A 22,703-nucleotide genomic window follows, 5' to 3' on the forward strand; every position below is an offset into this window, starting at 1 on the left:
TACATGGAGCGTGAATGTGTCTCTTCCAGTCTTCCCCGATACCTCTGCAGCCTCATTCATGAAAGTCTTTACAGGCGTCGCTTTTCTGCCTTCCCTTTCTGTGATGCTGCTTTGACTGCCCTCTTTGCTGTTCTGCACCACGTGGGTGAGGCTGTCCACTTCCACGCCTTCACGCATCACGGGTCTGCCGATGACTGGAAAGCGTCCTCCTCCAGCCTAGGCTGCTTCACGAAGCGCCAGACTACATGGAGCGTGAATGTGTCTCTTCCAGTCTTCCCCGATACCTCTGCAGCCTCATTCATGAAAGTCTTTACAGGCGTCGCTTTTCTGCCTTCCCTTTCTGTGATGCTGCTTTGACTGCCCTCTTTGCTGTTCTGCACCACGTGGGTGAGGCTGTCCACTTCCACGCCTTCACGCATCACGGGTCTGCCGATGACTGGAAAGCGTCCTCCTCCAGCCTAGGCTGCTTCACGAAGCGCCAGACCCCCAAATCCACCTGCCAGTTAACTCCCCAGCTGTGTGACCCTAGAAGCTATCTCCCTCCACTCCCACCAGACTGCCACACCTTTGGGTTCCCTATCTTGGGCAGACCTATCCAGTTACTAAAATCACATTCTGGGCAGTGTCTTTGACACCACCTCTTCTGTATTTCCATCAATTATCAAGCCTGTAGCTTCTTAATAGACATCAAACCAATTTCCACATCACCATCTCCATTCTCACTATATTAAAATTTCTGCCAGTTCCTTGGTTAAACTCAGCACCCATCCAGCTTCCCTGATTCTGGTCTGGAACCATTTTCCCCAGGAGAGTTAGGCTGATCTCTCTCTTAAAAAAAAAAAAAAAAAAAAAAAAAAAAAAAAAAAAAAAGGCATATATATATATGCCTTTTTTTTTCCTGCAAAGATTGTGCATTATCCTACTCCAGCTCTTTAGTTAGGCCTCCCATCAGCATTTCCATCTCGCTCATTCACAGAACATGCCAGTCTCTGTCCCGTGCAGTAATTTTTTTTTAAAGATTTTATTTATTTATTTGTCAGAGAGAGAGGGAGAGAGAAAGCACAGGCAGACGGAATGGCAGGCAGAGGCAGAGGGAGAAGCAGGCTCCCTGATGAGCAAGGAGCCCGATGCGGGACTCGATCCCAGGACGCCGGGATCATGACCTGAGCCGAAGGCAGCCGCTCAACCAACCGAGCCACCCAGGCGTCCCCCGTGCAGTAATTTCATCTGTTGTTCATACTGCCCACAATGGACTCCACTTTTTGCACCCTCCCCAGCCCTATTCTCATTCTCCAGTCTTGCTCTTCGTGTTAACTCATTACTTTTCTCTTCCCTTCTCTAGACATTATTTGTGAAGGCAGAGGCTACATTTGTCTTACTCAGTGTTTGCTGTATCTCTCACAGTATCATGCCCATACCAGGAGCTCAACAAATACTGGTTAAGCGAATGAATCTCTAAAATGAGAAGCCATTACTTTTCATGACACCCTTTTTTGGTTCCAGAAAAGTCTGAAATAATCTCTGGCCAGTGAAGCTTTTATTTATAAAATACGAATAGTGAGTTTATAAGTTTTACTTAGATTTCAAGATCCTTGGTAATTGCAAACTACTTCACCTCAGAGTCTGTCTTTCATAATTATTATAATGGTGGTTGTTATTACGTGGCATGGGTTTCAAGTGGGAAATAGAGTACAGCATAGGTTGCAAGAGAAAAGCTTTGGAGTCAGAGATACATGGATTTGCATCCTGGCTACAGCATTTTAGTTCAGTGGCCCATGGCAAATGACTTAGCCTCCAATAAGCTTCTTTATCTGTACAGTGCACTGATGATAGTACCCATCTCACATGATTGTCTTAAAGACTAAATGTGAACAATTCATATCAAGTGCACAGTGCCTTATACTTAGTAAATTTTTACATGTTTAAAAAATTGAAATATTCACATGGTTGTTTATAGCAGTTTTATTCACAATTGCCAATATTTGCGAACAACCAAGATATCTTTTAGTGGGTGAATGGATAAACTGTGATACAGCCAGATAATGGAACATTATACAGTGCTAAGAAGAAATGATCTATCAAGCCATGGAAAGACATGGAAGAACCTTAAATGCATATCACTAAGTGAAAGAGGCCAATCTGAAAAGAATCTGAATTCTGCATATTGTGTGAATTCAACGATATGACATTCTGGAAAGGGCAAAATTTTGGAGACAGTAAAAAGATCAGTGGTTGCCAGGGGTTGGGAGTTGGGGAGAAATGGATAGACAGAGAACAGAGGATTTTTAGGGCAGTGGAAATACCAGATGATATTATAGTGATAGATACATCTCATTATGCATTTGTCCAAACCCATAGAATGTACAACACCAAGAGTGAACCCTAAGGTAAACTGTGGACTTTGGGGTGATCATGATGTACCGATGTAGTTCATTCTCGGTATAAAAAGTACCATTCTAGTGAGTGATACTGTTAATAGGGGAGATTATGCAGGTGTGGGAGCCGGTGGTGGATGAGAAACCTCTGTAACTTCCTCTCAGATTTGTTGTAAACCAGAGCTGCCCTAACAAAGGTCTTAACAAAAAAGAAAAAGTAACACTGAGTGTGAGAATTGTGAAACTTCCATGGTCAGCCCACAGAAGGTACAAATCAATCTTCTAATTCATTCAAGTGCAATTTCTAGGACCTCCTCCTCCTACTTGTTCACACTATCTTACTTGATCACCAACTTTGATGTATTGTCAACAGCTCCCAAAAAGGTAAGACACTCATTCACTCAATGAGTATTTGTTGACCATCTGATTGGTCCAGGGCACCATGCCAGGTAAGGTGGGTCAAAAGAAACTATAACCCATAAAGTAGGTGAAAGAAAGGGCCAGAAATGTTGCTCTGCTAGTCAGAGCCAGCTCATCTTTGAGGCCAAAGTTAGAGTGAACTGAGTTTAAGCACTTAGATAGGCAGAGAGGACCTAGAAGGTCATTCACAGAGTTAATAAATATTTATTGAGCATCTGGATGTTTGGCAGTGAACAAAACAATGTCACTATTCCTTTAGAATTTATATACTCAGGGATAGTAGATCAGGGTCCAGAGGACACAAAATCTCATTCCAGATTATCTGGGTTCAAATGCCAGCTGCCCCACTGCCCGATGTGGGACCTCTGGCAAGTTATTTCATTTATTGCACCTCAGTTTCCCGTAAAATGGAGTGGTTTTATTACATGAATCCATATCGACAAATTTCTTAGAACTCTGATGTGTACATGGGAAGTACCATGTGAATGTAGCTATTTGTATTTCTTGGGGTGGGGGGAGACAAGTAAACAGGTAAAAATAAAGCAGAGTAAGGGGATAGAAAGTGTCTGCCTAGGGACAGATTGTGTGGCTTGAATTTGGAAATGAGTCTTATATTTTTGAAAGACTTGGTCTATTTCCATAGGAAAGTGAACATTAAACATACTTGTATCTGGGTGACATGTGCAATGATTTTAAAAACCCGTGAAAATGGAGCTCAGTGATTTAAGCGTCTGCCTTTGGCTCAGGTCTTGATCCAGGGTTCCTTGCTCAACAGGGAGCCTGCTTCTCCCTTTCCCTCTGCCTGATGCTCCCCCTGCTTGTGTGCTATTTCTCTCTCTCTCTCTGACAAATAAGTAAATAAATCTTAAAAAAAAGAAAAATAAATAAAAAATAAAAACCCATGAAAATGAACATTGCCTAAAATAGATGATTTCTTATCATTACTCATGCTTATCTAGAGGTCAGTCTTACCCTCATTTCAGCTGAAATTTCAATAGTCATAATAAAGGTCATACACCTAAGTCCAACTTGGGGTTTATTAAATCTTCCATTGGGGATAATTATAATTGACCTGGGTGCTAGCGTCACAGCCCTTAGCAAAGTCACAGTGACAAAATGACAATTGACTGGCTCGCATCTGGAAAAGAAACTAAAAAACCCTCCTAATGAAAGTTAAAATAAAAACTGGAGGCAGAATGGAGAAAGCACAGCAGCCATAATATTGACCCTGGGCCATCAGGAAAAAGTTACACAGTGTTTAGTGTATTGTTCCTGAAAGTTTCAGAAAAGTGTATAGGAAGTAATATTTGATTATTAAAATGGTAAACATTTGTCTAGAAAATTCACTTAGGCTAACAGAGAGCTGGAAAAATTCCACCAGTAAATGAGAGTTATTAAAGCATTAGATTAACAGGGAAGGCTCTTTTTGGCTTTAAATTCCTGTTCTGCTACTTACCAGCTGTATGACCTGGGACACATTGCTTAATCTCTGTGGGCCTCAGTTCACTCATCTGTGAAAGGGGACAATAATGGTAGGTGCCTTCCAGATTTGTTAGGAGACTTGTACGAGTTAAGGTATGGAAAGCAATGAGCGTGGCCTTGGCATGGGCTAAGCACCAGGTGAACATTTGCTCTTATTACTGTTGTTTTATTACTAGATAGGAGATCTTGGCCAAGTTACTTAGCTTCTCAGTGCCTCAGTTCCTTCTTCTGTAAATTGGAGATCTAACACTACCCACCACATAGGATCGTTTTGAGGATTAAATGAATATACCAAAATGCTTATTATAGTAAATCTTGAATAATATTATATTTAAAAAATTAAAATCGAGACTATTTTTGATTTTGAAAATAAAACTTTTTCTCATTTTCTGTCTACTATTTGTTATCAATGAATCAAAGTCAGCATATGTACACAAATGATTAAAAATGAGCATGACAGGTTCTTCAGATTGAAGTAATAAGTAATATTACCCATGACAATATTTACAAACAGCTATCATAATAACAATTACTTACATTTCTATAGCTATTGACAGTGCTGAAGGGGTTTTGCTTTATTTAATCCCAACCACCACTTTATGATAGGGTATACTGTTATTTCTATTTTGTGGTGAATGAAGAAACTACTAATCAGAGAGATCCTGGGACTATCTGAGGTCACGTGGCAGGCACACATGGAAACCAGGTCTCGTCCACCACCATTACTCCTTGGGACTACCTCTCAGTGGTGTAACCAGAAGAATTCACATGCTCAAACCTGTGAAGTATTTGAGAACATGTGACATTCTTAGAATGTCCACGTATGTGCTACATTTGACATACATGTGAATACTCATCTTTAGGAGATGGTTTTGTCCTGTTCCTGTATACTCGAGGTAGTCCATGTCTAACATGAATAACATTTACTTTGTGGCTTCCTTGTGTTTATGAGATCTTTGTCAAATCAACATTCTGTAACATCTGGATCCTGGTCAATAGTGGCAAACGTATTATTTGCTGATAGTTTTGTCCCCATTATCTTTATTCCCCATACTTAGTGATACTCCAGTTATACATGGAGCTTCCCAATCCTGTTTCACTTGGGACTTTTTCATTCATTCATTCATTCATTCATTCAGCAACCGTTTGTCGAATACCTTTGTTATAAACTAGCAATGCTGTGCTGGATGCTGGGGACGAGTGAGCGGGCTGCCATCCCTATCCCTGACTAGTTTGTAGTAACTAGAGGAGACAGACATGTGTATTTATTGGATTATTGCCTCAATCTTCCCCTTTATTAAGAGCTGCAAGGCAGTGCCTAGTGAAGCTGTGGCCCCATTGAGGATGCCAGTGGAAATTACCTTAAAGAACGGACATGTAAGTTGAGACACGAGAGATGAGTCTTTCAGGTCTTCCCGTACCAATTTGTTCCTTGAGTCCAGGAATAGAGGTCCCGGGGTTTCCAGCAGAACCCGCTCTAGAGCAGGGATTCAGGGGTCAGGTGTGGAACTGGCAAGGCAGAGGCATCATCCCATGGAACACCTCATAGGCCTTGTTAATTTTTGTTACCTCAAGAGAAATGGAAAGCCCACAAAGGCTTAACTGGTCAGAGTTGTCCATAAAAATGGTTGCTTTTGTAGCTTTGTGGGGAATGGATTCCATGTTATTGGTCAGAGAGAGTAAATGGAAGTTGAGGGACTGCTTACGAATGGATGGCTGTAGTTTATGTGAGTGATGAGGGAGATGAGGGTGTTGGCTATGAGAGTGGAAAGAAGTGAACAGATAGAGACCATATTAGAAATGGTAGAAAAATAGGATTTAATGGCCAAAAAACTAAGGGGGTGAGGAAGAGAAAGGTGCCATTTTTTTCTGATGTTCATGCCAAAGTGCTGTATTTTGAGATTATCTGTGACTATTTTGTTCCATAAGGTGGCTGTAGACTTAGAGGCTGCCACTCATCCATGTACCATCATCCACCTCTCTCCACATTCCTCAGCTCCAGTTCAACTAATCTACTTGCTGTCTCCCCAGACCACTCCCAGGATTTTGCCTCCATCCCTTTATTCATTCACTCTTCTAAAAAGTTCTTCACAAGCCCTACCCATTTTTCTGGACCTTCTTCACGTCCCCAGCCTTTCCATGACTTTTCAGCCCACAGTGATCTTCCTTTCCCCCAAGTTCATTTGATTTATAATCTCCTTTAGAAGTTAACTTCTCTGCTTTTTGACATTCCTAGTATTCTTATTTAGTCCCTTGTAGTAGCCTGTACCACAAGAAATCCCCCCTCCCCCACTTTAAGGTCCAATAGCAGTAGTTTCATATTGTTTGACCTATGTACTTAGGACTTCTTACACATACTGAGATGTGCATAGATTCTTTTTTGCAGCGCCCAGAAGTGTCTTGTGCACATTCAGACTATAGTAAATAATAAAATGCACTTAAAACAAAGTGTTACTAGATGAAATGTAATTGAATTTTATGGCTTAAAAGTACTTCTAGTTTTTTATAGTGCCTCCAGTTGTTATGAACATCAATGTGTTTACTTGTTCTCTTCACCTTTAGAAGGTCTAGGGTGTTGGGCTCAGTCCATACTTATTTATTATCACCAGGACTCATTTGTTATCGTGATTTATTACCATGATGGTTAACTTTGCGGGAATACATTTTGACCATGTCTTATTCAGTGCAGTATCCTCAGTGCTTGGCATATATGAGGGGATCAATAATTACTTTTTGAAGGAAGGAATGAATGAATATAATTGTTACCTTTCTCTTACACACAAAAATAGAGAACAGAATGTAATCTTGCTGTGTTTGGGGTCAATGAGAGAAGAGAAACTTCATGTGCTACTTAAGTTACTTTCATTGATTGGTTAATATAAATTTCCCCCTCATATCATCTGGACCTTTTTTTCCTTTTCTTTTCAATATCACTGCTTAATATATGGGTCTCTGGTTTCACTTGTTTTAACACAGATATATGACAAACTATGTCCTGAGTAGGTTTGGGTCAGCAGCCACCCAAGGCGTGAACACAGTCATATCACAAATATCATTATGTAGTGGCAGTGGAGGGATCCATAGAAACTATATTCATACCTGCAGCTATTTCCTTTTCCAAGAAAGTATAAGTTTGAACAGGAATAAAGCTTCAAAAGAAGAAAACTATAATGGTATCTCTTGCCACATACGTTAGTTGATTTTGGAGCAGCACCTGCAGTCCAACTTGGTTTAGTACTGGCCACAGGAAAATGAGGGCAAAATCTTTTTTTTTTTTTTCCCCTAAGATTTTATTTATTCCTCTGAGAGAGAATGAGAGAGAGCATGAGAGGGGGGAGGGTCAGAAGAAGCAGACTCCCTGATGTGGGACTTGATCCTGGGACTCTAGGATCATGACCCGAGTTGCTTAACTAACTGAGCCACCCAGGCACCCTGAAGGCAAAGTCTTAAAGAAGGGTCTAACATATAGCAGATGTCAATAAATACTTGTGGGAGTGAGTGGGAGACAGAATACAATTGGAATTTTTTATTCTTTATATCTTCAATTGCTTGTTTGAATATAAGACAGAAAATTGTTTAAAGTATAAACGATTTACACAAGGAAGGTGTCAACTCTACTCACTCAGGAGCAAGGCCATGATAATACTTGCCCTTTAGCTGGGGATGTAGTCCTGCCAGTGGAGGTTCTGTAGCAACTGTGTCTTTGTTTTCCTCTGCATGGTGATATGAAAATACACCGCCTACCTGTTTCACATGAGTGAGGCAGGATGAATGGATGGATGTTTGCGAGCACCCCAGGGTCCAGGAAGTGAAGTTATGCAAGCATCAGTTGCTATTAGATCACCCTTTGCCCTCGGCTAAGGGCCAATGTCAACAAGTCCTCCCTTTCCCATCTACCCAGAGCTTGCCATTAGGACTTAGACCACAGAAGTGTACTGGGTGGGCTCCATTCTTTTAAAGGTGCTTTGTGGCCATGGATACCTTTTATCTCTCTGGGCCTCAGTCTCCTCTTTGGCTAAATGAAGGTTACGGAATCATAATCTTCAACCCATGGCCTATAGATCTGTTTTATTTGTCCCGTGCAGGAGTTTTGATTTGCTTCATTTTTAATGTAAGTTTAAATCCCTTTAGAGAGGGTATGCCTCCTCAGGTTTGACTGAAGCTCTGACTGGATCTACTCTATGCCTGTCATGCATTTACATTCTGTTCCTGGGCCTGGAAGGTGTTAGACACCCTCACATCAGATATTCTCTATGGTTTTTTCATAGAACAACTGTTTCTGTTCTGCTGGCTCCACACCTATTTCCCACTGAAGAACAATTACAATGTAACGTTAGGGATAAAATCAAGTCCACAGTTTAGAGAAGCCGACTCCCTTTTTGAGTTGTAATAGGTACGTACAGGTATAAGCAAGTCATGTTTCTTACAGGAGTTCCTTGACTTTTAGATCACTTTACTTTCAAGGTGTGTGTGTGTGTGTGTGTGTGTGTGTGTGTGTTCTGCGTGTTTTATTTTCCAGTTATTTGACCCATCTAACTTGACACTTTCTGTGCAGGGTATATTGTTTTCTAAAACACAACCAGTTTGAAAAGACCAAGCACTATATCTCTGTGAGATTAAGTGTAATTATTCTTTGTAAAAAGGAGACGCTTTCTCTATTCTCATGGCACTTTAATTAAATAAACTGCTCAAGCGGCCAATGTATTTTGTTTATCCTGAAGTAATTTTGGACTTACATAAAAGGTGCAAAAGTAGTATAGTGAGTTCACATCTACCCTTCACTCAGCTCCCCCCCAGTGTTAGCATCTTGCATGACCATGGCACAATTATCAAGATTAAGAAATTAACACCTAACTAATGCATTTTGACACACTTTGTTTTCAAAGGACCACTATGAAGGGAATATTGAGAAAAAAATCTACAGTAAAGGACTTAAAGAAATGATTTTTTGTTTTGCATTGCCAGATAGTTATGGGGCTGAAAATTCTCTCAGTTTCTTTAATGTGTACTTGAGCACAGACAGATCTGTAACTTGTAATCTGATATGGAGGTTAACTGTCATTCATCAAAGAAAATAAGGACTCCCTTTTGTCGGTACAAGGAAGTTAGAACTTCCTTTTGTGGTAAGCTTCATAACAGTTTATTTTAGTGCTTTTTCAAAATAATAAACCTGATGTAGCCAAAGTGGTGATTAACTGGAGTCATGTTAAACACTCTTACTGTTTTTACTTTCTAAGTGCTTTTTTTTCTCAACCATTGATAAACGTAGTAAATAAAGTAAGTACTTAATCACCAAAGTGATTAATAAGAAAAAAAAAGTATTAGTGGGATTTGGAGCTATTTCCTATCATGAATCAAATGGTTTTCTGTTTCATCTTCAGTAAAGATGAGGCCATTTAAGGATCTTCTGAATAGTTAAGGCAACTGTGGAATAAAAAAGAATTTCTGGGTAGAGAATCTGAAAACCGTATTACAAATACCTTGTTATCTAGTTAGTGGGTTTATATTGTACAATTTAGATTAATTACAGACAATTAGGTAATTTTACCATAGCATGGATTTCTTTTTCTGTCATAGGTGTTTACCTTGCAATTACCAAGAGATCATGAGCAAATGAGGTGTGTGTCTCTGGGGACTTCTTTTAGCATTAACCCACATTTCAAACGATAATAGAAGATAAGAATTACTTTCAGAGTCTCTTTAAAATGGATTAAAAAAATTCAACAGTGAGTCAGTACTGTGATTTTGTCTGTACTTGACCAGGGCTGTAAACACCAAACCCGTTTCGCTATCCCATGAGGCGTGGAAAGATCCTTTCTCACCCTTCTGTGATAGTATTTGGGTCCCATGGCTGAAATGTGCAAATGAAAGATACTGAAAGTTTCTGTTCTTTAAGTAATATGCACAAGGATTTTATATATAATCTTTCACTTCTGTGCCCCCTCCCTTTTTAAAAGAAAAAATTACTAAATTTCAGCTTTCCCACTTAGAATTTCAAGGGAAAATCCACCTGAACATAATTATTTATGTGCCTAGTATTGTAATTTCTTTGGCCTCATCTCATCTGTAAAATAAATGTTAGAAAACTCAGTGGCTATCTTTTTTTGTTTTTAGCATTTTGTTTCTGAAATGAAACTGTACACAGAACCCCAGTGAAGTGGGACTGCTCTGGCTTAAGTGGGGAGCCCAGGTTCAGCCCTAACTTCTCAGCCACGGTTCTCCTCTTCTGGGCTCCCTCTCACCCTCTCCTAGTTGTCCTGGAACGCACAACTACTCAGTCCTTGCAGGCTCTGAACTTGGGGCAGTGGTTCTCAGAGAATCATCTAGGGTTGCTATGAAAACAATATTGCTATTTGAAAGGAGAGACTTCAGTTTTCTAGGCCATTCGGGTGGTCTTCAGACTAATATGTTATTGGTCCACAAGGAGATAGTACAAAATTGAGATTGTTTCGAAATGTTGACAGCAATTCAACATTGCTATGACATCCAACCACGTGATCCGAGCTGACTTACCTTGTCGAACAGGATATGGACCAAAAGTATTGGCCTATAATAGATTGCAAATTAAAAAGAAAAAGAAACTTCATAGGTCACTTGAAAAGCACTGTTCATGCATATTATATTATATGGAACTCTAATTTCTCTCCTCAAGACTGATAATTCCCAAGCATGTTCAAGATTATTATAACATGACAAATATCCATCCGTTGATTTGATTTATGAGGAAGCTCTATGAAAGGTTTTTAAATTGAAAGAGTGATGACACAGTTCTGTTTTTTTAAATAGTTCTTTTATCCATTGGTCCATTCTTTTTTTTATACGGTAAATATTTGTTGTTTGCCTTCCTTGGAACTAGAGGGTATTATGCTAAGCGAAATGAGTCAATCAGAAAAAGACAATTATCGTATTATCTCACTGGTATGTGGAATTTAAAAAACAAAACAGATCAGAGGGGAAGAGAGGAAAAAAATAAAACAAGATGAAACCAGAGAGGGAGGCAAACCATAAGAGACTCTTAAACAGAGGAAAAAAACTGAGGGTTGCTAGAAGGGAGAGAGGTGGGCGGATGGGGTAACTGGGTGATGAACATTAAGGAGGGCATGTGATGTAATGAGCACTGGGTTTTATATAAGACTGACGAATCACAGACCTGTACCTTTGAAAGCAATAACACATTATATGTTAATTGAATTAAAATAGAGAAAAAAAATCCCAAACCAGCCAACTAAGCTTTAAGCTATAGCGCCCCCCCCCCCCCCCCCCCCCCGCAAAAAAAAGTGAACCAGGGAGGTCCAATTCCTGGTCTAATGAGGTAATCATGTAATTGCAATATTTTGTGCACATGTTTGCACAGTGGGGAGTACAAGCTGCCCTGGGGGCACTGAGGAGGAACATCAGGTTTGGGGGGGTTAGAGGAGGTTCTCATACTAAAATCCTAAAATAGTTGTTAAAAAGCAAATACTTCATGAACATTGGTAAAGATGCCTTCGCTACTCCTTGTAGATTATGACACATATATTTTTTGAGCTTTTATACTATGTCTGTACTGTGCCATGTGCTATTCGGCGTGTGGGGGATGTATTTGTGTGTAAAGCAGATACAGTTTCTGTTCATGTGGGCCTTAGGATCTAGTGCAAGAAAACCAATAAATGGACAAGAATATTTCTGATGTTGACGATCTTCAGAAGGAGATGAAACAGGGTGATGTGGTAAGGATTCGTCTGTGGGGGTAAATAGGTTGCATAGGTTCATTAGAAGAGCCCGCACCAAGGAGGGGACATCAGAGCAGATACCTCAGTGACATGAAGGAGCCAGCCTGGGAATGAGAGAGGAAGAGCAAGTGGCAAGTGCCAAGGGCCAAAGCTTATGAGCAGGAATGGGTTTGCCATGTTGATGAGCCAGGGAGAAGGCCAGTAGGGCTGAAGTGAAGTTGAGCAAGAGGGAAAGGGTAGAGGGATCAGAGAAGTGAAAGTCCTAGAGAGGTCAAGCAAAGAAGGGAAACTCGAGGCTGTGCTCAATGTGTATCCCCAGCAAGGTTCTTGCATCCTCATCGTCCACAGCTCTCCCACTGGGGTTGGTGATCACAGCGAATGACATGGGTGTCCTACTGTCGTCTCCCATCCCTTAGGACTATTTATGTGCTAGGTGTTGGCTTCAATATTCCTTTGCTTCTTACAGCCAGTTCCTGTGTCTCTTTTTTGGAGGACTCCCCCCAAGCTTGTAGAGTTCCTTTGCCCCCAGACAAGAGTGTTTGGGGGGTTATGACCTCCCTTGAGGACGCCTAACCAATGACTAAAGACTAAACAGGAACATGAAAGTCTGGGGCAAGTTTATACAGTCCTGAGACATAATCTGCACTCTGGAGCTGCCCTTGGAATCACACTGAGGCTGCCCTCTGGAGAGCTTTTGCTCTAGGTAGCATCCTTGCTTAACTTCTCTGGAGAACACCTCCTCAGTAAGTATTCTGCCTCTGGGCAAGTTAAGATGCGAGCTGCTTTCCCCCATCCCCAGTTTTGGATTATAACCATTGGTAAAACGTGATTGTTTTTGTTGATTTAAAATGGGATTAGATGAAGTATTTCAGAGTATTCCCAACTTCTCGAAGTTTTCTTCCGAATAGTTTCCGTTTTAACAGCCATCAAGTGGAAAGGATTTTGTTTTTTATCTGAAGGCAATTGTCTGTTTCTACTGATTCCTGTGGACTTGTTTACTGTTTAAGTGAAGCATTCCCAGAGAGTTATCTATTCTCACTCTTCCAGCTCACAGAGTAGACATTAATCTTAAACTGATAGAACTATTAGATGATTATTTCCTGTTCACACATTGGGTCAATCAAATTATGCAGATTAAACAGGGGAATAAGATGGGGTATTTAGCAGGGTATGATCTGGCTAGATATGCTCTCCTTCTGGCAGAAGCTTTTCTACACATTTTCATATGCTAATCCTTGTGGCTTTCATTTCCTACTTCTAACACAGTCTGTAGCTATGGTTTGCACAGGAATTGGAGGCCAGCAGGCCAATGTGTCTATGTGGAATTTTCCCTCTGTCCTTGAGGGAAAAGTAAAATCAGATTCTATTAATTTTGACTGGATTTCCATTTATTTTAGAACCTTGGGGGCATTTTAATATCCATATATAAGAAGCACTTGGATCTTTTGCTTTTAATAATTATTTGTAGATCACCTGTGTCATCCCTTCTTCCCTTCCTCCATCCTTCTCGTCCTCCCTCCTTCCCTTCCTTCTTCTTTCTTTCTGTTATAGAAAAGTGAAAGTGAAATCAATCTCTGAGTACATCACAAAACATAGTTTGAAGTCATTAAGTGGATTTTTACTTGCTTGTGGGAGAATCATATGCCTGTGATAGCCTGCTTTACCTTTAACAGTTTTCAGGCTGAGATTGGACATAGTAAATGTTCAGTAAATATTTCTTGATTGTATGAATCCCTGGTGTTATGTCCTAAGCACAGTCCTAAAATACTATTTTTGTGCTTTTCTTGATGATCTTCTGTGAAGAGAGCCTTGGTCCCCAACTGATAATTCCAGCTCAACTCTTTGTCATAAATATGACTACTCTACTGGAAAAATAATTTTTTAATCCTTACATAAACTTTGTTCATTTCACAAAATAAAGTTTCACTCCATTCTGTTGCAGTGAAACACCTATTGGCACATTCCTTTTACCTTTAAATATCTCTGAAACACTTGGAATTGACCTTCGATTTCACAATACTTTGAGGCATGCAATTATAAGACAATAATACATGCTTTCTCATGCCTGAAAATAACTCTGAAGTCAAGCTGTGACATTAAAGCACAGTTGGAAAATTTTATATCCAATCAAATTAAACCAATAGCATATTTAATTTTGTATTTGCTATGTAACTGAAAGTAAGGCTGTCTTCAGCTTTTTATTTGTTTATTTTTAGTCTGGAAATTAAAACAATTGAATCAAATTGATTAAGGAAAAAAAGACAAATAAATAGTTTTCTGTTCAATGGTTAAGTAATCTGCCTTATCTCTTACTTAGCTTTTGAGTGGGAGTGGGAAATAGTATTAAAATTTACCCTAGGAAGGGTGGCCATGATGACTACAAAGCTTATCTAGAAGATTGAAATGCCTATTGGGTTGTATTCCCAGGCTGGCCAGATTAACTGTCCAGATTGTTTGAAAACAAACTTCAGCTGAGTAAATTTTAAAGATCTTATTGACTTTATTCAGTGATTCATGAATTAGACAACATCCATTCTAGCAGATAGGAAGGAACTCTGAGGAGCTTCATAGGCAGAAAGGAGCAGGAACAAGGAAGTAATGCTAGTCAAAAAGTAGACTATTGCAAGATTACTTTTCCCTAAAGGGTAACATGGGTTTATCAGGCAGATTATTTAACTAATGCTGATCTGATCATTCCTGCTTGGCTTGTTTAAGTGTTCATATCTGGGAGGGCTAAAAATGTACTTAGATTTGGTTACCTGGGGATTAGCATAAGTGACTCCATTTTGGGCCTGTTGGCTCGTTTTTGACAGAGGGGTTGAGTGAGTGTAGGGGCTGTGCAAGACTGGCCCAATTCTTGCTGAAGAACTTGTGACTGCCATTGACCCACCTGGGGATCAAGTGGCAGTTTGGAAGCTTTAGGAATTCTGGAGATCCAGTGAAGTTTTGTGTTTACCTTTGACACTGTAATGCTATTGACAGGTGGGTGGGGCTTTCTTTGGGCTCTTAGGCAGATGACCCATGATGAGGGAGGAACCCCTGGAATTAGAAGTATATAGTTAAGGATTCTTGTCGAGAAGACAAGTAAGAGGGCATAAAGGCATTAGTTGGGCTCCAGATATTTGCTTATAGATATATATTTTGGAAAACCCCAATGGGGGCACTTTTCCTGACAAGAAGAATAGTATGTTTGTTGGAACAATTGGTCAGAATATTTGAAAACAAGGGTGACTCAGAGAACAGAAACTCTGGGGCTACTATACCTTTAAACTGTGTCCTAAATGTATCTGAAGGCCTTTGAATGATAAATCATAAATGCTACTCATTTTTTTTTTAAAGATTTTCTTATTTATTTTGGAAAAGGGAGAAGGGGCAGAAGAAAAAGGGGAGAGGGAATCTCAAGCAGACTCCCCACTGAGGACAGAGCCCAATGCGGGGCTCGATCCCAAGACCTGAGCTGATACCTAGTCAGACATTCAACCAACTAAACCACCCATATGTCCCGAAATGCTACTCATGTTAAGCTTTTTTTTCCATTTTTTTAAATTAACATATAATATATTATTAGCCCCAGGGGTACAGGTCTGTGAATTGCCAGGTTTACACACTTCACAGCACTCACCATAGCACATACCCTCCCCAATGTCCCTAACCCAACCACCCTCTCCCTCCCTCCCATCCCCCCAGCAACCCTCAGTTTGTTTTGTGAGATTAAGAGTCTCTTATGGTTTGTCTCCCTCCTGATCCCATCTTGTTTCATTTATTCTTTTCCTATCCCACAAAGCCCCCCATGTTGCTTCTCGACTTCCTCATATCAGGGAGATCATAATATAGTTGTCTTTTTCTGATTGACTTATTTCGTTAAGCATAATACCCTCTAGTTCCATCCATGTCATCGCAAATGGCAAGATTTCATTTCTTTTGATGGCTGCATAGTATTCTATCGTATATATATACCACCTCTTCTTTATCCGTTCATCTGTTGATGGACATCTAGGTTCTTTCCATAGTTTGGCTATTGTGGACCTTGCTGCTATAAACATTCAGGTGCACGTGCCCCTTCGGATCACTACATTTTTATCTTTAGGGTAAATACCCAGTTGTGCAATTGCTGGGTTGTAGGGTAGCTCTATTTCCAACTTTTTGAGGAACCTCCATGCTGTTTTCCAGAGTGGTTGCAACAGCTTGCATTCCCACCAACAGTGTAGGAGGGTTCCCCTTTCTCTGCAACTTCGCCAGCATCTGTCATTTCCCGACTTGTTAATTTTAGCCATTCTGACTGGTGTGAGGTGGTATCTCACTGTGGTTTTAATTTGTATTTTCCTGATGCCGAGTGATGTGGAACACTTTTTCATGTGTCTGTTGGCCACCTGGATGTCTTCTTTGCAGAAATGTCTGTTCATGTCCTCTGCCCATTTCTTGATTGGGTTATTTGTTCTTTGGGTGTTCGGTTTGATAAGTTCTTTATAAATTTTGGATACTAGCCCTTTATCTGATATGTCGTTTGCAAATCTCTTATCCCATTCTGTCAGTTGTCTTTCGGTTTTGTTAACTATTTCCTTTGCTGTGCAAAAGCTTTTGATCTTGATGAAGTCCCAATAGTTCATTTTTTCCCTTGCTTCCTTCCCTTGCCTTTGGCGATGTTCTAGGAAGAAATTGCTATTGCTGAGGTCGAAGAGATTGCTGCCTGTGTTCTTCTCAGGATTTTGATGGATTCCTTTCTCACATTGAGGTCCTTCATCCATTTTGAGTCTATTTTTGTGTGTGGTGTAAGGAAATGGTCCAGTTTCATTTTTCTGCCTGTGGCTGTTCAATTTTCCCAACACCATTTGTTGAAGAGACTGTCTTTATTCCATTGGACATTCTTTCCTGCTTTGTTGAAGATTGGTTGACCATAGAGTTGAGGGTCTATTTCTGGGCTCTCTATTCCATTCCATTGATCTATGTGTCTGTTTTTCTTCCAGTACCGTACTGTCTTGATGAAGACAGCTTTGTAATAGAGCTTGAAGTCTGGAATTGTGATGCCACCAACTTTGGCTTTCTTTTTCAATATTCCTCTGGCTATTTGAGGTCTTTTCTGGTCCCATATAAATTTTAGGATTATTTTTTTCTTTGAAAAAAATGGATGGGGTTTTGATAGGGATTGCATTAAATGTGTAGATTGCTTTAGGTAGCATAGACATTTTCACAATATTTGTTCTTCCAATCTCATGTTAACATTTTTTTGTTGTTGTATTATAAATGAATGTTAGCTTTTGCATATTTAAATAAGTACTATAAAGTGACTTTTGACCTGAGAATATTCTGGAACACACAACCCAACTAAAGTTTTCCCCTCTGGTTTATTTTGAAAGGCATGCAATGTTAATTCTGGGGCATTGATGTTTTACAATGCCTGATCAAGATAAAAAGGTGAAGACCACAGAAAAATCAACTGATAAAAAACAGCAAGGAATCACCACCAGGTAACCCCTTCCTGATAATTAGTATCTCTGACAGTGGCCAGCAACAAGATTTAATGGCTTTTTGAGAAATAGAGTAGACCCTTGACAATGGTTACTCTGGGTTATGGTGTTTACTGAAATGTTTGATTATTTCTAGAGTTCTAAAGGAAATGCTTAGTGTGTGTAGGTTTCCATCTATGAAACAAGCCTCAAAGGGGCAGTGCCATCAGGGGGTTGACTAGTTCTCTGGGAATCTTCAGTCGGTTGACATTGTGTTCTTTCTTCTAGGGACTATTCAGATCTTAAAAGACTTCGTTGCCTTTTGAACGTCCAGTCAAGCAAACAACAGGTAGTGTTTTCAAAGACTGTGCATGCATTAATAAAAGAGAACTCACATGTTTCCAAAGGGATTGATTTAACATTTTTATGAACAATAATATACCTGCGTTTCTTAGTTGTTAAGTATGTCTTGTTTCTCTTCATGTGGCTGTTTCTCTCATACTTGGTTTAGGTTCTGCCAAGACTCAGGGTCTATAGCCTTTTTGTTCTCTTCTCATGGCTGGGCCCTGCTCTATTTTCTGCTTATTGCCATGTGTCCTAATTACCAAAGCCCTTCAGTCTAGAAACAGTGTACTGTTCTATTGAATGCCCAGTGTTTGACTCTTTGGAGCTTTAGGGAATTTGATTTTTCTCCCAAACACTAATTACTGAGTTTCCTTTCTTCTCCCCTCCACTCCTCTTCATGCTGTCCTGTTCCTACAGTACTGCTCTTGATGCTTGCTGCACATTTTATCTCATGAAAAGACTGGAAATGGATGAATTTGGCTATTTTTATGATAGCATTTTTATATTTTTATTACATGGGCAAAAGAATTGCACCTCTGCTTGAAATTATCTTTACACTTTTCTTTTTGGTTTTACTTCTGTAAGACTTGGGAGACTCCTGAGATTCGAGGCCATCCATGAGGATTTGGGGAACAGCACAGCAAGCGCTAATTCTAGTGTTAACAGCAGACAGTCAGCACCATTAACTGGTAATGATAGGGATGCTTCTTGACTGCAGTGACCTGGCACCAAAGTCTACTGTGCTATCCTTGTCTTAGTAAATTTTTTTTAAAGATTTTATTTATTTATTTGACAGACAGAGATCACAAGCAGCAGAGAGGCAGGCAGAGAGAGAGGGGAAAGCAGGATCCCCGCCGAGCAGAGAGCCCGATGCAGGGCTCGATCCCTGGGATCATGACCTGAGCGAAGGCAGAGCTTTAACCCACTGAGCCACCCTGGTGCCCCACATTTAAGTAAATTTGTTTAAGAGCTCAAATTGTGGGAATCCTTATAGATTTTGTTATATCCATCAAACTAACTGAGAACTACATTTTTGTCTATTTATTTATAGTCAAGGATGACTTCCTAATGATTTGATGGCACATAAAGGCCAAATAATGTAGTTTTATTTTGGGAACATTTACTATGTGTCTGGTGTATCAGACACATAGTAACCACATCTCCCACTTTTATAGATTAGGAAAATGAGGCACAGGGAATTAAGAGACTTTCTCAAAATCATAGAGCCAGCTGATGGTTAATACAGATCTGAACCCAAACACTGCCTCTTTGCAGTATATGCCTCTAGCCCCTGAGATACCTTTTAAATGATCTAGGAAATTAAATTCCAGTTAAAAAAAAAATAGTTGGATAATCCTTGATTCAGAGTAAACAGGGGCATAAAATATCTTTTCACCTATCAATCCTTCTTCTCTGTTATTCATACTATGGCCCTCAGGAACAATTTCTTCCCATCCAGCTGTGTCAGCAATCACCTTGCTCTTTGTCTATCACTACGCTGCTAAAAAAAAAAACTCCCTGGCTTGCTGCTCACAAGCCTTCATGGACAATTACCCCCAAATCACATCCATTCTTTCTTAGAAGGTAAGCAAGGTAACTCACATAGGGTTTTGGTTGTAGTTCCCATTCTTTTTCATTGTACATCCTAAGATGTAACCATGATGTCAAAGACTTCTACCTTTTGCTTTTACTATTCCCTTCTCCCAAATTTCTTCCCTATAAAATCTCATTTATCTCTAAGACCCAAATCGAGTGACACCGCTTCCGGAAAAAAAGCCTTTCCTTTATTTTGCATTCTGGAAACAATCTTTCTGTTCCCAAAGCACTTTCTTTCACGGTTATAGCACTATGTTCTTTCTTGTTTTGGAAACGTTTATCTACATGTCTTATTTCTAGATGAGATTACGTATTTCTCAATGCCAGCAACTTTGACTTTGACTCTGCTTTACTATATCCTCAGTTTAGTTAGTTCTGGGTCACTTTTTGTCAAATTGGAATTACGGTTTAAGAATTGGGTTCTGGGGGGCGCCTGGGTGGCTCAGTGGGTTAAAGCCTCTGCTTTCGGCTCAGGTCATGATCTCAGGGTCCTGGGATCGAGCCCCACATCGGGCTCTCTGCTCAGCAGGGAGCCTGCTTTCTCCTCCCTCTCTCTGCCTGCCTCTCTGCCTACTTGTGATCTCTTTAAAAAAAAAAAAAGAATTGGGTTCTGGAGCACCTGGGTGGCTCAGTGGGTTAAGCCTCTGCCTTCAGCTCAGGTCATGATCCCAGAGTCCTGGGATTGAGCCCCGCATCCAGCTCCCTGCTCAGCAGGGAGCCTGCTTCTCCCTCTCCCACTCCCCCTGCTTGTGCTCTCTCTCTCTCTCTCTCAAATAAATAAATAAATCTTTAAGGAAAAAAAAAAAAAGGACTGGGTTCTGTCATGAGCATGGATAACTTCATGACCAGAGTAACAGAAACACCAATGGTGTTGTTATTGTTTTAAAGATTTATTTATTTACTTGAGAGAGAGAGAGAGAGAGCATATGTGAGTGGGGTGGGGGCCGAGAGAGAGGGAGAGATCCCAAACCGAATCTGATGTGGGGCTCCATCCCATGACCTGAGATCACGACCTCAGCTAAAATCAAGAGTCAGAAGTTTAACCGACTGAGCCACCCAGGTGCCCCTCTAATGGTAGTTTTTGCCTCTAATTTTCCAACTTTGAAGCTCATGCTGCTAGATCTATTGTGTCTCCTTTCAACACCACTTTCTTGTTAACACCTGGTGGAGTTAACTAAAGTGAATTTAATAGTTCCTCCTCCTTTAACCAATTTTAGAATTTGCAGTTTGTTGTCTGACAAGTTCACATGGCATAGCTTTTTGTAAAGTCTTTCACATGTATAAAAATGCATATTTGTAATGCTTGAATTATTCAGAAAGTAGGTGGTTCTAAGAAGAAATGAAAAGGTCCTCAATGATATGAAGATCCCAAGGCTCACAAAATTCATTCCTAATTCTATCTGCTAAACCTTAATTCATTTTTAATTTTGGAATAATAAATGTTATTCTGAACATCCTATTCTCCTTTTAGTAAAATAGTATGGAGAAGAATGATATTGGAAAGAATAAGTCAAGCATTTATTTATATCTTGCTTATTCCAGAAAGAATGTAAGGAGGTTTTTACAAAGATACACAAAGTATGACAGTTTATCATAAATTAAAACCAGGGCCAAAGAAGAAAGAAGAACAAGGGTAAGGGTTGGGGACAAAGTAGAGTGAGACACACAGAGATAGTCATCGAAATATGCAAGTGGGTCACACATTTGGCTCTGAGATTATTTAGCAGTCAATTTGAAAAGGGAAATTTGGGAGTAAGGCTCACTCACCTGAATTTCTGATCTAACAAGATCTGGCCTTTTATTTGCAAATGGACCCAAATGGCCAATTAATTGGTTGCAGAGGAAATTTACTTTGTGGTTTAGGCAGAGAACTGCAAAGAACTGTAATGTCCTTTATCTGAATCTCTAATGAGCCAAGCCACTTCTCTATTGTTTCCTTGTGTTCCGTGTTCTACTTTCATTCTTTGTCTTGACTGCTCTATCTCTGTGTGCGTTGTTTAACCACATTAGAGCTTGCCGTTCTGTAGGACAGTTCCAACAGTGGGACAGAACACGGAGGGGGCAGGGTTGGAGATTTCACCAGAGGTTTCCACAAATCTTGAAGTAAACTACCAAGAGCTGGAATTTGGATTTTTTCCTCTATATCCAAAGCCACAGGAAGCTGAGAAATTGGTTTGCAATAAGTAAAAAGGGTAGAAGAAAGAACAAATGAATTCATTATAGACCAATTACCTTAAAATAAAAGAGGTTTTGATAAATACTTAGGAAAGAAAAGGCATAAGGCACAGTTCCTGTGTTCTGAAGGATGGAGGTCTAGGAAAGGCAGTTGTAGCACATGACAAGGCAAGACAGTCCTGAAGGAATGGTACGGACAGTGGGCGTATGGATTTTGACAGGTATAAGGACTCCACTTTTAGCTCAAATCACAGGACGAAGATGGTCCTTGGAAAATAGGCCAGTTTTCCATCAGTGGAATTGGTGGAAAGGCATTATCAGTGAAGTGAGTAAAATAATCAGATATCTGATGAGAGGAAAATCACAAGCATTTAAGAAAAATGGTGGCTAAATGTTTCTATTAGAAGTAATCATACCTAGAGCTAGATGACATTGTGCAGTGTCTGAAGGCCCATCTACACATTCTGTGTTTGATTCTGTAAGCCATAGGGAGTGTTGACATTCGCAATCAGAAATGACACAAACACATTTTTAGGAAAGTCCTTTGCTTCAGTCTGTAGTCTCTTCACTTTCCACTATTACTATTCAGGCTGTTCAGGTACCTCTCATTTTCTAGAACACACACAGCTGTCCTCTGTCTTCCCACCCATAAACGTCTGTCTGGAATACTCTGAAATACTCTTGGCATCCTGGTCCGTGGCCCACCCTGTACTTCCTTCTACCACAACAAATCCTTGTTCACTCATCCTGCAGCCTGTTCTCATGCTGGTTTTCCCCTCCCCCACTCCATGGGACTCTGAACTCCTTGAAAGCAGAGGCCATGGCTGTCCTGCTTCCTGTATGCCCAGTGCCTCATCACACTGCTGACAAATGATGTGTCTGGAACAGAAGTGTGGAACGGATGGATGCATCTAGAAAGTGGCGAACAATGAATCCGTTTAGCAAAGAGACAGGGGATAAAGTAAGCGTTCATTCAACAGTTTCACCTTTGAATATATACTGTGTGCCAGGCTCTGAGAGGTGCTAAGGTCACAAAGACAGACAGGATGCTGCCCTCAGGGTGGCCATATTCAAAGGGAAGAGGCTGATCTGTAAACTTGGAGTTGTATCAGGTGTGGTAAGTGCTATGAGAGAGGTTAGTGGAGAAATGCTGC

The 22,703-nt window shown here is 40.2% G+C and overlaps 1 protein-coding gene across 4 annotated transcripts in view; it reads left to right on the plus strand.

The window, feature by feature from the left end:
- Positions 1-22,703, plus strand: part of LOC111155077 (NIMA related kinase 10) — a 215,373-nt gene that overhangs the window by 438 nt on the left and 192,232 nt on the right. For 3 of the 4 annotated variants that reach the window (XM_022515115.1, XM_022515116.1, XM_022515117.1), the window contains exons 1-2: positions 17,381-17,454; positions 17,722-17,782. In XM_022515115.1, coding sequence (XP_022370823.1) covers positions 17,381-17,454; positions 17,722-17,782 — 135 coding nt within the window. Of the gene's footprint in view, positions 1-17,343; positions 17,455-17,721; positions 17,783-22,703 lie in introns of those variants that run through there. The other variant, XM_022515118.1, reaches the window with a different exon arrangement.

This window comes from Enhydra lutris, unplaced genomic scaffold, assembly GCF_002288905.1.
Source record: "Enhydra lutris kenyoni isolate GAN:26980312 unplaced genomic scaffold, ASM228890v2 scaffoldscaffold39, whole genome shotgun sequence".
In the NCBI taxonomy this organism is placed as follows: Eukaryota; Metazoa; Chordata; class Mammalia; order Carnivora; family Mustelidae; genus Enhydra; species Enhydra lutris.